General features: G+C 36.8%; 1 protein-coding gene across 5 annotated transcripts in view; it reads left to right on the forward strand.

Annotated features, from left to right (window-relative positions):
- Positions 1–3,790, forward strand: part of LOC140140861 (uncharacterized) — a 253,129-nt gene extending 249,339 nt beyond the window's left edge. For all 5 annotated transcript variants that reach the window (XR_011857321.1, XM_072162606.1, XM_072162609.1 and 2 more), the window contains one exon: positions 1,262–3,790. Coding sequence is in view for 4 of the 5 variants with exons in the window: in XM_072162606.1 (XP_072018707.1) it covers positions 1,262–1,338 (77 nt within the window). In the remaining variant the exon portion in view is untranslated. The remainder of the gene's footprint in view (positions 1–1,261) is intronic.
- The last annotated feature ends 12,409 nt before the right edge of the window (positions 3,791–16,199 follow it).

Consider the following 16,199-nt stretch of genomic DNA (forward strand, 5'->3'; position numbering starts at 1 on the left):
TCAGTTTGACCATTGTTCTCTCCATGTTGCTGTTATACGAATAATGACCTTTAACAGTTGCAAAAACTTTGGTTGACATGAGTTTTGGAATTAAATCTAATACTAGAACTTACTTTTTGCAACTATTGTGATGTTGCGTCTGAAACCACCAGACTTCATCAGGCAACTGACCCGCTGGGCTGGTCACGTGATAGACGGCTAGGTATCGTCCCGATGGCCCGGTCCCATGCATGAGATAAGTTAAAGCGGAGTCCCCCTTTTTTGTTCAGTAATGGTTGCTCAATGCGTTCCCAAATGGCTTCTTTTATGCCTCTCCTATGCCATTGTTCCTCCTGATCAAGAATAACGACTTCCTCGTTCTTAATTGAGTGTCCAGTGTCCTTTTGTCCTTTAAATAGAGGTAAACAGCGGCGTTTTGTGCTTCATTGGTAGTTGATCTCCTGTTTGGTTTCTCCCAAATAAGTCGCTGAGCGATCGATATATGTGATGCGATCAAGCAAAATCAGTCGGAACTGATTATTATTACATTTTCAGTTTCTTATAGGCATTTACAAAACTGCATTTTGCAGAAAACCCCAATGACATTGAACAACCAGATCCAAAAATATGAGCAATTAAAGAGTTTCCAAAAGAAAAGAACATTCACTCATTTGGTTGACATGATTCGTCACTGAAGGTCAAAGGTCATTTAGGGATAATTTGAAGTCACTCTCTGAGGTTGACGGCAACGGGCAGCTGTCCCCCTGTGAGAAATCTTGCTCCATATTCCCCCTCTTGTGAGATGCTGGTATTTTAGCCAATTTTCGGCAAAAGTATGTTTCTACTCCATTGAAAGTTGACCTGTCCCCTTGCCCCATAGCCTTTGCCCACTTCTGAAATGAAAAGGTCCTGACTACTGAAACTTATTATCAATGGTATTGTACTTAGATATGAGGTCAGAGATCACCTAGATTCGTTTGCGGTCATTTCGACTTGTACATCTTCAATCCTGTTTTTGTCGTAAACATAATGTGTTTTTATAACAATATGGTCACACTGATTGGATGAAGGTCTTGATACTGATACGCTTGCTCAATCCAAAAGCTACGATGGTTGGCGGTACACAAGTGTTTTGTGGAACACATGCCTTACAGCTTTAGCAGCAATATTTTCTTTTCAGACGGAACCACTAACAATTTCATTCTCAAAGAAAATGGTAATAAAATACTTTCATCTTCATTTTTAATCTGTTCATATTCTTGTCTGTATTTTCTTTACCCAGGCACGTCGTGCAAAAAGGAGCTACGTGCGTCTGCCAGAATTATCAACAGCTCAGTTTTCTACACCACTCTTAAGTAAAAATGATTCGAAGTTATCCATCCCTAGCGAATTTAGAATCCCTGATTTGAATTAGAGTATTTCTAGAATTTATTTTACACAGCGTTTATTGCTTTAATACCACGAGAGAAAATAAATCATGCCCTATATTTTTGGCTCCATAATGTGTGTGCGCGTGTGTTTGTCGCTGTAAAAGAGGAAATCCCATAAGGAGACTAATACAAATGTTGATTTTGTAGTCCGGATATGATAGCGATAAGCAATTGACCAATGGCCAATGAAATATGCTGTAAGAACAAACAGCTCATTTGATTGGTTTACAAGAAATCAATCGCTGATTGCCATTGGACCATAAAATGTTCGTTTAAATTGTAATTTTCACAAGAACAATGTAAATAGGCTTGGTCTTTTATCCCCCTGAAATGTTAAAGCAAGATGTGAATGAGCGATTTTATATAGAAATTGTTTAGAACCAGTATTGCCGCATTAAAATAATATGCATTAAGTAAAGAGTAGTGTTTATATTTATGTGATAAGTACAGTTAAGCTAGATTTATACTCACTCGCTTTTGCAGATAAGCTAATCACATACACGCATGCTCAGCATGCAAATGCGACGTCGTTTTTGCATACTATGTGCATTTGTGCGATTGGCTTGAATTGCGTTAAAAGCGGTATAGTATAAAGTCAGCTTTGTAGCTATTTTTCAAGCACGTAAAATAAGTTAATAGTAACAAAGCAACAGTTGTGGAACACCCTAATTTTCAATGATTTTAGGTCAGTTTACCCCCGGTTCACATTTCCCCTGGGGCAGCAGCCAGCTAAAAGAACGACCGATCTTTCCCAATTTCTTTTTCACTCTGCTCACCCCTCCCCCTTTCTCCACCATCTTCTATATTCCTGCGTGTTCCTTTTTCTTTTCCTTTATTTCACACAATCCCACACCAACGTTCATACACCCAAAAACCTACCGCATTCACACGAATTCGCCATTACGCACACACACACCCCATACACACACACCCCATACATACACCTATATACATACAAACAAATTAACACAAATTACACATGCATAATTATCTTTTCTATACTTTCTATAATCTCCTTTTTCTACTTTCTCGTAACGAATCCAGAACATTGAATCTGCTTGAACTATCCACAACTGAACCCGGACCCCTCCAGATTTTATTTTGGTCATCAAGAAAACAATTGACCTTTTTGGTAAATCCCATAAGCCATTGCGAGTAGACTTGAGATGTGGTCACGATGATGCGCACATCGTTACTGCGCACTTCGTGGCTTTGATATTCGCAGTAACGATGTTCGCTAAACGATGTGCGCATCGACATGACGTCATATGACGACTCAAATGAATTATGAAATAAAAGAATTATGGGATTTACCGAAAAGGCCAATGACAATGATTATGGTGAATGTGTCGTTATATAAAAAGGACTAAAATTAATATTTCAACAATGTAGATTATTGCAAAAACGTTATGATGGTTACAAAAAAGTTAACAGTTTTAATAGTGAAAAATAATATATTTTGGTTTAACTTATTTAATAGCAATCAATGGGTGAGTTTTTAAATAATATGAATAATACAAGTCTTCTGTCAGCAAAAAACAAGCAGTTACACTATAATGAAATTTTACCGTCGTCTGCAATAGGCTAGATAACTCTGGAAAAAGGGAATTAGCATTCTTCAATAGAAAAGTGTTGTCCTCTTTATCCAGTGAGCGACGGTTTCATATTCATCGTAAAAAAGAATAACCTGAAATAACACAAACAGGCAGATGAGTAATTTTTACGAGTACGCCGCCGGTTATCACAGTATCGGTGCAGCCGGTCCCTGTGTGAGTGGTCCAGGTTTCGTCAGATCTATCTCTGACTTCAACAGTCCGGATAAAGCTAAAGCTAGAGATACATTTGACAAAAGCGCGATCACTCACACAGGGACCAGTTGCGCCGGTACTGTGATAACCGGCGGCGCACTCGTAAAAATACTATATACCTTATTATTAAATAAATCCAAACACCTGATCGGTTCCTGCAATACCACAAACAATACCATAAAGTTGTTCACATAAATAAAGTTCTCTAAAAATTGTGGGTGCTGTAGAGAGAAGATATTGTAAGGTCATCCTACCACTGTCAGGAATACCACCAAGAGTTCAGGTTAACACCAGTACCAGCATTCTGCTGCCGTCAATACTCCTTGACTTTGTACAGCCTGCTCACAGTTAATATGCAGGATTTACAACAAGATATAACATAACAAACACTGTGTTTTTATTTGGCGGGGCAGATGGCTTGATTTTAGTCACCACATCGAATTTGGTCCTATAGAACTATCGGTGCCCGGTTATGTATCGATGACTCTTAATATCACTCTCTGGAGATGTAATAAATTGTATAAAGCATAATAATTAACAGTTGCATAGCGTTATTGTTTCATTTGAATAAAATAGAATGCACTGTATAAATATGTTAAGGGTACGATAGAAAGTGTCATCGGTACTTATCCCGGCACCGGTAGCACTATAGGACCAAAAACGATGTTGTGCCTTAGTCTGCTGAAAAGTATCTGGTGATAATAAACTATAGAAGATACTGTGTTTGAACTTGGGAAGTAGATTATGTGAATGAGTCATTCCAGTTGAAATCCATGCACCCCCTATAGGAGACATGACTTGATCCCCCATATGGGGTGCATGAGGGTAGATTTCATATTGAGTCACCCGTGATTTCTTCCATAGGGGGTGTATGGATTTCAACTGAAATAGTAGTCCATTGTGATGTCTATGTGAACAGGTTTGGGTATTATCATAGTCCTGACAAATTGTGTAATTACGGGTAGCTTGAATACATCAAAACAAATAATTTTATGGGTTAATGCCAACATTAACCAGTTACAAACTGAAGAGAATCAAATCAAATGGAAGGGAATACTTTTAGGTGAAATGGAAGGGAAGACTTCCAGGTCAAAAAGATTAAAAAAATTATTATTTAAGGCACTTAAATGGAAAGCTTAAAGATGTATTATCTAAGGCACAACTTTATAAATTAAGACTTTAAAAATGATTATATAAGGCACTTGTAACTGATGGGTAGGGGAATTAACAACCTTAACAATTTCTAATCCACAAAAACAGATCTATTTTCGTCACAACTGAATCCAACTCTCACCATTTGTAATAATGTCATGAATAAGTGTAGCCTTGCTACAGGTCAATATCAATTGTGACACCTAGATGAATGTGTACAGCAATACTGGTGTAATAATGAGTAGCTTATGTAATTAAAAAACACTCACCAGGTTTCTTTCATTTCATAAATGGACTCTTTGGTGTCTTTATTCTGTCTCTATGTCGATTTCTGCATATTAACATGATTCAGTGTTATAACCCGTCCCAATATAGCCAACGAAGTACCTCAAAGCGACCATGTCAATAAAAACGGTCTTATACTTTTGAACCACATCTAAAGTACGTATAAAATAGGTGTGATGTCTGCGTACTGACGCATATGTAATAATTGCTGTAAACCATCCCAATATAACCAACGAAGTACATCATGTGATTCGTTGGGCGCAGGTATAGCGAATATGTCAAAAACGGCTTTACGCTGAAAAGAATCAGGCGGTGGTGGATGCGATATCGCCATTTTTGACGTCGCTATTAGATTAACACATAATCATGAAATGTTATGTGGTGCCAAAGCAAAATATCTTATTCTAAAACCGTTGGGGTATGACAATGTACCCCACTGTAAGTATGTTGTTTTTCAATTTATGACTGCTAACCGTCTATTTTGAATGGGACTGTCAGACTTGTATTTTCGCCAGCCTCGTACGTCACGTGTCGCGTGTCCTATGCCGCCTGAAAAGAATCCCAATACAAAACACGCCCTCTATAGTCAGTACAGCATGAATTGATCTGTCTATAGTTATCTACGGTTCGTCGGTATACGAAAACACCACACTTTTAGGATTGACAAATTTGGTGTTCGTTCAATAAATAGTTGATATGGTTCTTTGAGAGTACACGAGTAAACACCGGGTAAATCCCAATTCTAATGAAACGTAAGATTAAGTGTATATATCTCTGTGACGAGACCATACACATACTCGGTTTTAAGACGAGTGAGAAGGTAAGTTAGTTACTCATATGATAAGGTGTGATAAAATACATGAGATCCGAGGCTCACTGTAATGGGTTTTATTTTACCCAGAGAAATGAAACATTGTTTGTAGATAGGACAAACTTGGTTTGCATTACTTGTCCAAAATGACAAATGTGTAGAACATTCGGTGAAAATCAGAGTATTTTGCAGATATTGACCCCTCTATGGAGTCCCATAATGTGACCTTATATTACCATACGTCATAGATATTATCAAACGATACCTTTTCTAAATCATTACGAATCTTTCATAAACCGCGAAAACCAAGCCAACACTCTTTTAATGACAATTATTGAAGACAAACATCATTATAATCTTTATCTCTACAGTTTGATCAGCTCGGAATCGGCGGGCCTTATAATATCGCGGATTAATATCAATGTATTTTATTTTGAGAATTGTCTTGTGACATCTCGCCAGAAGCATCACAACTTATTAATTGAAGTCCTATACTTTCTTTAACTTTCTTTAACACACAAAATATACACCCATACAGGACAATTATATCACTCCTAACGTCGGTCTACTTTTCGGCGTAGTGGTAAAAGCCTAACAATTCCCGCCGTTTACGAGCTGATCAAAGTGTAATGACAAGCATTGCAGATTTGCAGAAACGCTCTGAATTGCATTAGGCTAATTTCGTGTATGTATTACCATAGCACGAAATAAACATCAAGAAATTTACGACAATAGGTACTTAGACACAATATTTAATATTAAAAAAGCTTTTGCTACTTGTCAGAAATAATACGGTGGCGACATCTTTAGTTCAAGTAGATGATTTGACTTGCTGATTAGCACTTGACTGCTACATTCGCGACATTTGAGAGTTGATTGACTGACTATATCGGTCAGGTAATTTTTTTGGTACCATTATTTCCATTTTCTATTTTTTCATCAGAGCTAGCACTGCATTATTAGTTATTATTTTAACAATCGCCATTATTTATTACTTTTATACATTTGGAATATGCTAATTATTGTAAAATTTGGCCGAAAATGGCTCCAAAAGTGTTGACAATTGTTTTCAATGAAACGTAATTTGTCGCACAGGCGTCAGCGAGTCTCAAAAGACTTATGGCATACGCCCTCGCTTGTAACCTTTTAGGCTTACTGAAGTAATTGGTCAAAGTAAAATGTGAGCATTGTGACTAGTGGGAGTGATGCAATATCGGGCGCGTATTCAGTGTTTCAAGTCTCGGAATGTTTTTGGCAACACATAGGTTTAGAACGGGAGTGCTAGCGAGCACCGTCTGAGACGACATCTATTAGTTATCACGAACGGTCAAATCGTGTAGACATTCGACTTGAGTGGTTGTCGATTGGATCGTGTCCCAATTTTTGGTCGCGCTCCCCTCTATAAAGTCTTGTAAATGAATGCTTTAATAATTGTTATGATTTTAAGTTGTATCAAAAGCTCGCAAATTGCAATGAAACCTGAATAGTATTTCTACGTGCAAGCCATCGGTTATCACCTGATCGCAGTACCAGTGCAGCCGGTCCCTGTCTGAGTGGTCGAGTTTTCGTCAGACGTGTCTCTAACTTTAAGGAAGTCAGAGACAAATCTGATGACAGTTCGACCACTGACACAGGGATCGGCTGCACTGGTACTGTGATCAGGTGATAACCGATGGCTTGCACGTACAAATACTATTCAGGTTTGATTTTTTGATTGATAAATCCAAAAATTACTCACAGATTTTGAACTTTCGCCATCTTGGCTGATGGCTTCTTCAGAATGACCACTGGTGATCTTTGCTCAAATGTTGAGAGATGGATGATATTTGACCAAAATATGGTAGAATGAGTTGTTGCCGCCCCTTTTCAGCTAATGGTGCTGAACCGTCACATATTGTTTATCATAGTTTAGTTTAGTTTAGTTTAGTTTAGTTTAGTTTAGTTTAGTTTAGTTTAGTTTAGTTAGTTTAGGTTAATCAACGTCACACTCTCACATAGAGACCAGCCAATTGTGGCTAATGAGTGACAAAGCAATTATAATATACAATATAAAAATACAGCACATTATACAATATAAACATAATAATAGTCAAGGCTTTTTAAAAACAACAACTACAAGTACATTTTTGAAAATATAAAAACAGGAAATGTCAGCTGAACCCTCATCAAACGCCCATCATGCTAAAGGCCTAAGCCAAAAGAACAAAATAATTGCAAAAAGCCGCAATGCGCAATATGGCAGAAGCAAGCATGATGGGAAGTGTACATGAGGGACAGGAATTAAAATATATCCTTCAGTGTACATAATAGACTGACGAAATGTGAGAATTTCATTTGCAAATTTTGCTACCCTGCAATAATGGTTGCCATCTGACATTACAAAAATGAATTTATGGTAATCTGATAAATTTGGGAAACTTAGGTTAATGTCATTAAAAATTGGATCTGACGTCATTAGGCTATATGTTCAACAAATTATAAATTAATGGAATTTATCTTCAATCATATTACAAATTGCAATGACTTCAAATTAATTCTGGCCAGATTCTAATAACTCTCCCAAATATCTGTTTCCTCATAGCTCCTTATTCAGCATCCCAGACTTTCATAATGTCGCAGACTGCAGACGTAGCTTGGTAAATTTGCAGTGCTTTCCAACATGTCCACTTTTGATGGTTGATATTGACATACATTGACAAGACAAAGCATCTGAGCCAGCAGGTGTGGGCGATAGGATAAATCCCAAATTAAAGAACTGACAACGAGTTTGACAGAAATCCTTCCTGTTCAAGAACATTCCCTGTTTCAATTAAGTTTCTTGGTCTCGACTTATCTCATGAATGTGTGAAATGCTACCATACACCGTGTCCATCATTTCATGACAGGAATAGTTTTTGGTAGGAAGATCTAATTATTGGGATTAATTATGTAATATATCATTTGAGAACTCTGGTGTTTTATTAAAAGCTTCAATACTATAACGACAAAAGAGTAGAATATTTGGCATGGTGAATTTACCTCCAGAAGGATTATGAACAGCTAGTTCACTCTAAGAAAATGTGATATATTACCATCAAAAAAATTTCTTTTCATACTGATTTTTACCATAAACGGTTGCCCCATAACGCTTAAGCTATCAAAATAAAGAAGACATGCAATATAACTCTGCTCATGTCAAAATGCCATACTTGTCACACACATGAATCAATTGATTATATATCCACTGTTGTGCGATCAACCACATGATATAACGTTCAATTCTAGACCTGAATAATAACAACAGCTGTCACACTAATAAACTGTATAATACACATATATTTTGTAGCAATGTTTTAACACAGATTTGAGTTTCTATATCAAATTAATCATCTTTTTATGCTTTTTTTGGATTTTTTCATTCTATAAACTGTACATTTGTGTGCAAATTGAGGGCGCTATTTATATTTACATATATGTTAAATTTAAATTGGTCAAATAATATGAGTTATACCTTTACAAGACTCAGACTTTAAAGTAAAAAAATCTAAAATCCACCGCGTGGAAAAACGGACAACGTTGCGTTTGTGGCAACGGTAAGCATGCAAAAACGTCACAGTCTGACTACAATACTGAACTGGGAGTGGTAGGGCCACAGACGAGAGAAATTATAGGGCTGACATTATAGTGACATTAGCGGCGTAGCCAGATTTTCGGAACAGGGCATGAGCTCAAATTTGTGAATAAACAAACAGCATGATATTACCAAAAAGTGTTTTTGTTAAGCATGCCGATCACATCAGTGCACCCTGCCATCAATTCCCGTCAGTAGGCTGTTCTACCGGCCGAAATTTCAAAATGATTTTCTGGGAGAATTTTATTAAATGATTAAGGAATCGGATAGCAACGTTTGCGCTCTTTTCCCTTTTAACTCAAACTATATGGTATTTCTTTCATTGGTTTAATATTCCAACCAATGGCACAGACAGACAAACAGCACATAGTCTAACATATCGCAAATAAAACAAATTACACGTTGGGCTCATAAAAGGTTCTGAACAGAAACATCACATGCAGACCAAGACAGCATAAATACCTAAACCAATCAATCAAAACACACCAACCAGAAACACACATGGCTACCCTTCCACAACCCATATGTATCGAGAACTGCGAAAGCTCTAGCTCTAGTTATCAAAGATTGGTGAATAAATATGTTTAAATGCATGCTTGAACCATATTTTGTACTTTGTTCTGAAAACTACAAAATAAATGACTTACACAATTAGCGTAGTAGGCTGACGATTTATAGATACTTTATGTTAGCTAGGAATCAAACATTTCTAATTTTGTTTAACCATTATTGTTAAGGCAGCTGTGTACTCTCAAATTGCGAACCAGAGTGAAATAGTAAAATAAAATCGATAAAATAGTACAGTTTGAGATTACAAATCTAGATTTTCTTTCCTTGTATTTATAAAAAAAACATAACAAAGTACATACAGGGTGGGCCATTAAAAAGTTCACACTTTTTTGATGGCTTATTTCTCAAAAGTGCAAACACATATTGAAATAAGTTGAACATATTTGTAAACCTCTATGTCTGGACTGTCATTGCTGAAAAGGGCATTAACATCCATGGTCTAATTACAAAATGGCGGCCATTTGAAGCAAGGGGGTCAAAAACCACTTTGCACACACGTAAGTCAAATGGAGCGGATGATCACGGGATATATGGTGGTCGCTGGTTCACACCACAATGGATTAGGAACAAAGGAAGAAAAATAACAGTACGCATGAAAGTTCTGTCAATATTTCTCTTGTAAATTAACCATATTTAAATAAATATTTCTTTTTCAAACAGAATATGTAGCCTTCCAGTTGAACAGAATATGTAACAGTAGCTTTAAATAATCTGCGCAGTTAACGTTTGTTTGCAGTCGCATTCTAGATAATGTGCATAATTTTATACCCGAGTCTTCATGATGGTTATTGCACTATAACATAAATCTTATATAGAGATATAACAAGATAAATTTATAAATAGGTGTCAGGAATGTCTCTCCTTCTCTTCGGAAATTATTTCTTCATAGACACATGTAAACCGTAGCAGTGCTTCAATGGAAACGAGTTATTTGTCTCAAATTGTCATGAAATTAAAAATATTGCCAAGTAAGAATACAAGTAAAATCATATTTGACTCTGATAAAAATAGTTCTGTTCTTCATTACTGCTTATCATGGTTCCATAAAGTCACGTATTTATGCATGCCACAGTGAAAATGCTTCTGTCTTTAAAGTGAGGATTGCCTTTCGGTGCATACATCCGTACGTTTTGAGAAGAGACAGACCCGTCCATTTGAAAGTTTGCCTCGTCAACAACAACAGCGGTATCAAGAAAGCGACGTGCTCTGTTAACTAACCAGTTACAAAACTGAAGTCGCCGATTTGGATCTCCAGGTTGCAGTCCATGACGCTTAAGGATCTTGTAAGGGTGCCATTCGATATCATGAGTGATGATTCGTCTGAACGTTGTCCTTGGAATATGGGGACAATTGTTCCGTCGAGTACTCAATCTTGGGTTAGCTTGCAAATCCCTTCTAACATCGGCAATGTGATTGGCTGATCTTCCTGTTCGTGGTCTCCCACTGTTAGATTTGTTCCGATTGAGAACAGTTCCATGTAAGTGAAACTTTTGTTTAATATTATAGATGTGTCGGCGACTAGGAAGTCTGGTATTTGGAAACTGGTTCGGCCATGCATTCAGGACAGAGCGCACCTTTCCGGTTCTTGAAATTTCCTCCTCGATGAAAATTCGTTCCTCCTTTGTAAACTGCCGCATTTTGAACAGCAAGAATCACCTCAAATTACTTACACGGGTATCTCTAACATGAATGACAAGAACGCACGCAAGGCATTTTAAATTTGAAGTTCCCTCCAAAACTAGTGTATTTGTTATGTAAATGAGCATGTCCAATCAGCCTTTTGTGTCAATTTCACAGGTGAATGATTTTCAAACAGTAAACAATTCAATGACCCCGGCAATGACACTCAAGTAAATGCATATAGAGTCATCAAACTTTTTTAACACTTGCTTAAGCCTAAAAACTTAATATGCATGATCATTGTCTATAGTCTTACGTGTGTGCAAAGTGGTTTTTGACTTCTCTGCTTTAAATGGTCGCCATTTTGTAATTAGACCATGGATGTTAATGCCCTTTTCAGCAATGACAGTCAAGACATGGAGGTTTACAAATATGTTCAACTTATTTCAATATGTGTTTTCATTTCTGAGAAATAAGCCATCGAAAAAGTGTGAACTTTTTAATGGCCCACCCTGTACATATCAAAAATGTTCAATTTCGCGAAAGAAACAACGTCCAGACTACACGGCAGCGTTAACAAAGCCTACATGGAGTCTTTTTTCAGAAACAATTCACAAATACAGGCTGTATCAAAATAACTGTTCTTTATTAATTTCATGAGTCTCAGGTGATGGAGATAAATAATCTCAATATTTTGATAAGGGGCGATAGTTCATATAATCATCCCCATGTTGACGCCTGTATGTGTGTTTTTGACCAAATCATACCTCATATTTATCCATTTATCCAATTTGGCACTCTTTGCGCGAATTTATTCAACATTTACACCATATTTCACCATTTCAGCCTAAGTTTTTCTTTTGCCAAAAGGTGTTGGATTTTGCAGTAAAGACTCATACGTTCCGGTAGTTGAATAAACAAATGTAGTTTTGAAACTTTCAACGGAAATTTTCATTTACCTTGCAAATATTTTCGGTAACGATCTGTTACCCTCCTCAGGCAGTAGTGACTGGCTGATTGTCTTCTTCACAACTGAATGGTTAGTTGTTTCTAGACGACTTTCTTAAACTTAACTTTAAAAAAAAACAGTTTTCAACCGCATCTCTCATGTCAAAAAGAAATCTACGCCACTGATCAGTTTTTGGTGTTTTTCTTCCACACGCTGCATAAGGTCCACTGCAAATGACCAGACTTTATACTTCATATTGAAAACTTGGTCATTTTCAAGTGGATCAAATGGTGCGTTTAACAGAGGCGTGCATTTCAACAACACTTGGAGAACATTCATTTTGATACAGCCTGTACGCAGTTTTATTGACTTTATCCAGCTGATAACAAAACATGCAGTTGTTGCTAACAAAATTAACTCATATTATTGGAAACGTTATTGTGAAATACATGGCTCAGATTTTGATAATGTATAAAGAAAGCAAACATGAACCAATAATAATAATAATACCAATTTAAAGTACATGGTATCTTATTTAGAGTAAAATACATTGTACCCCGAACAAAATTTTTTTGTGAGTTCGGAATTTCGAATATAATCTGAAATTTTTATAATAATCAAATCATATTTAGCCAAATATTCCGTGAAAATGGCATGTTTATACGATTTTTTAGCCAAAAATCAACCGTTTTCCTATGTTTTGTAAATAGCCAGAATCTCTTATTTCTTGTGAGGGCGTGCTTACTTGATAGTGCCGTCATGTGGAGAGTTGTGGTACTTTTTGGTATCGCTGGATAGAAAAGACTCGTAGCTATTGTTATGGTGTGTACTGCCAACCATATCTCCCTCACAGACAGTCTGTAGGTAATTAACTTTATTGGTCAATCAGAAAGCATTATTGTAATAAAGCTCTCATTTGCAATCCATCATGGCGTGTACAGGTCTACTTAATAAACACAGCCAAATTAAAAAGTCGCCACTAGTTCCATCCCCATTTAATCAGAGTCTGATGAGTTTATGGCAAAAAAATAATTTATGTAATAATTTTCTATACACTTTCCTTCGAAGCTTGATACCAAATTTGATAGTTTAATCATCGTGAGCTTTTTTTTTTGTTGGAAATTTGTTCAATTTTAAAAATGACACATGGAGTTGCATCACCTCTTCTCAACATCTACACGCATCTGCGAGGTCTAATTTCATTGTCATTAAAGGTTTACCCATGCATGTCAAAATGCCAAAAAATACCCCGCTATTTTAATTGTGCGCAGGCAAGTGTACAATGATTCCTGTACGGGTTGTTTCGGGCCACATAATAACCTTATACCATGCATTGGCTTTTTGGATTTTGCGTGGTCAATTCGTAATTTGTCATTTTCAAAATTGCACGAATTTCCAAACAACGGTTCATATGCTCACGATGATTAAACGTTTGATATCAAATTTGGTATCAACCTTCGAAGGAAAGTGTATAGAAAATTATTATATAAATTATTTTGCCATAAACTCATCAGACTCTGATTAAATGGGAATGGAACTAGTGGCGACTTTTTAATTTGGCTGTGTTTATAACAACTACATGCGTTTGGTATCAAATAGAACAGTATGGCATAGAAAATTTGGCATAGAAAATTCAAACTCATAGTGGATTGGTAGCCCGGGAGAGTTACTTTTATTTCAAGTTGTAGATCCCCTGCGTACAAAAAAAAAACAAGTAAAAAAATTGGTATTTTTTCACGGCAGGACGCGATACGCGAGTATCTCGCAAAGGATATCAAAAACAGCAAAAATGGGGGGAAGGGTACCTCAATCGCAAAGGGTACCTAATTAACTTGCCATCAAGATGCCGATGAAATTAGTAGAAATGGAGGTCAAATTCTTGGTGAAAATGTACGCAAAAGCTCCTCAAAGCGTGTGCGTTTTCATTGGTTTTTCTTTAAGCCTATTGACTTAAATACATGCTTAGACCTAGGATAGGAAAACAAACGCGCAATACTTCCTTTGGGTCCATTACAAAAAATACTTACATTGGGTACTTTTTGAAAGTCCTTGTACGCTGGTGATATACAACTTGAAATACAAGTGCCAACCCCCCGATACCCGGGTTAAATCCGCTTTATAGATTCTGTGCAATAATTATGAGCGGGCAAATGTCGTGGCAAAAATTGGTTTCCCCCTCTCGGCCTGCTAAAATTTGCTTGTCCTTACCCCTTCTGCCTACCAAACTAACTGTGTCTCCCTTAGCTCCCCTTACATGCCAAATTTTGAATGGCCTACTATAATGATGCGAGCATAGCTAGCAGGGAATTTTGCATATTTGAACGTTTCTGTAGTGTTTTCCTCTTTTGAGCGTGTCGTTTAAGCTGGAAACAGTACAAAGAAAAGCAGCTAGGATCATTACCAGCAATTTCAGCAGTCTCTTATGACTGACTTGAAACTGCCGCCACTTCATCAGAGAAGACATGTCTCAAGGCTTGATGTATAGGCCTAAGATCCACCATCAGGAAGCTAAGGCAGAAATTCCCAGTTACTACACCACATGCACGTCATCAACAGTTAAGACAAGGCTCCAGCATGAAGCACAGTACACCGTCATGACACCAAGATCAGATTCATACAAGTGCAAGTATAGTTTTTACCCAAGAACCATTAGAGCATGGAACAAACTTCCACTAGCTACCTCCAACAAACCCACAGTCAAAATATTCAATTCAGCACTCAACCAAGCCCAGACCACTGCCACGCAACGCAAACAGAGCTGTACATGGGCTCAACTTCTACGGCGGATGTGTCACCCTTCATCTAAGTCAGTCTTTTCGCCAGCCCATAGGGCTGGTACCTAATTCTGAGATGGGATTTGTGTACACTAAAGATTAGCTAAGATTATAGCCTTCTTCTATTGGTATGAATTATTTTTTTTACTTCTTGTGGTGGAAATGTTTTTGGTGTCTGCTAATTCGATTTGCAAGGAAAAGAAAGTATGTTTTGCCGTTTCAACGAACGAAAACGATTGAGTATTGCCAAAGTTATGTTTGAATTAATTATGACTTAAAAAGTTATCATATAGGTTAGGCCTACACATATAAACATAAACTTGTTCAGCTATCAGCATATCAAAAAAAATGACATGGTCAACAATTAGTAATTAGCGGAGAATGATCACTGGAACGAGGTCATAGCATAGCATGATGTTTGGTTGCCTGGAGTGCATAATTGATATGTTGATAACAGATCTAATAATGTTGTAGAATCAAAATCTTGATTATATGGACCACATTGAAGTCAAAGGAAATATCTATCCTATCCTGTATCGTTTTATGGATAAAATTGACTCAAAATGTTATTGATGATATTATTGCTATCTTTAACATCAGTTTTGTCTTTTCAACGGGAAAAATCCGATGGAAAATAAGGGCTAGCTATAATATTGAACAATATATCCCATATTTTGACATGCACTTATAGAAAATAAATAAATTATTGTCTTACTTTATAAATTATAAATACTGTAAAATGACACATAACTAAAGTGAGGCCACTTTCTATCTTTTTTATTTGATTCATAAAATTACATTCAACAAAATGATTGAAGACTGAGAAAACACACAATGCAGACTATTACAGAATGGAGTAGGTAAGACCCGGGGGGGGGGGCACTCAACTTTGGAAGTGACGGTATGTGCCTGTCAATAGGCCCCCTCTTTTGAAGTCGACTATACTCGATGACCCCCTTTTTTTAAAGTCGTACCTGATGACCCCCCTTTTTTTTTAGTTGCGGCTACCCAATGCCCCCCTTTTTTGGTTGCGGCTACCCAATGACCCCCTTTTTTCTAGATTTTCTAGAATAGCATCATCAAAATGCCAAAAAATAATGCCGAAACTTTCAAATTTTGCTCAATTTTTTCAAAATTATGCCGAAACTTTCAAAATTTTGCTCCATTTTTAAAAAATTTTCTATCCGATGACCCTTTTTTGAAATCTTATA

The sequence above is a fragment of the Amphiura filiformis genome, chromosome 19 (genome assembly GCF_039555335.1).
Source record: "Amphiura filiformis chromosome 19, Afil_fr2py, whole genome shotgun sequence".
In the NCBI taxonomy this organism is placed as follows: Eukaryota; Metazoa; Echinodermata; class Ophiuroidea; order Amphilepidida; family Amphiuridae; genus Amphiura; species Amphiura filiformis.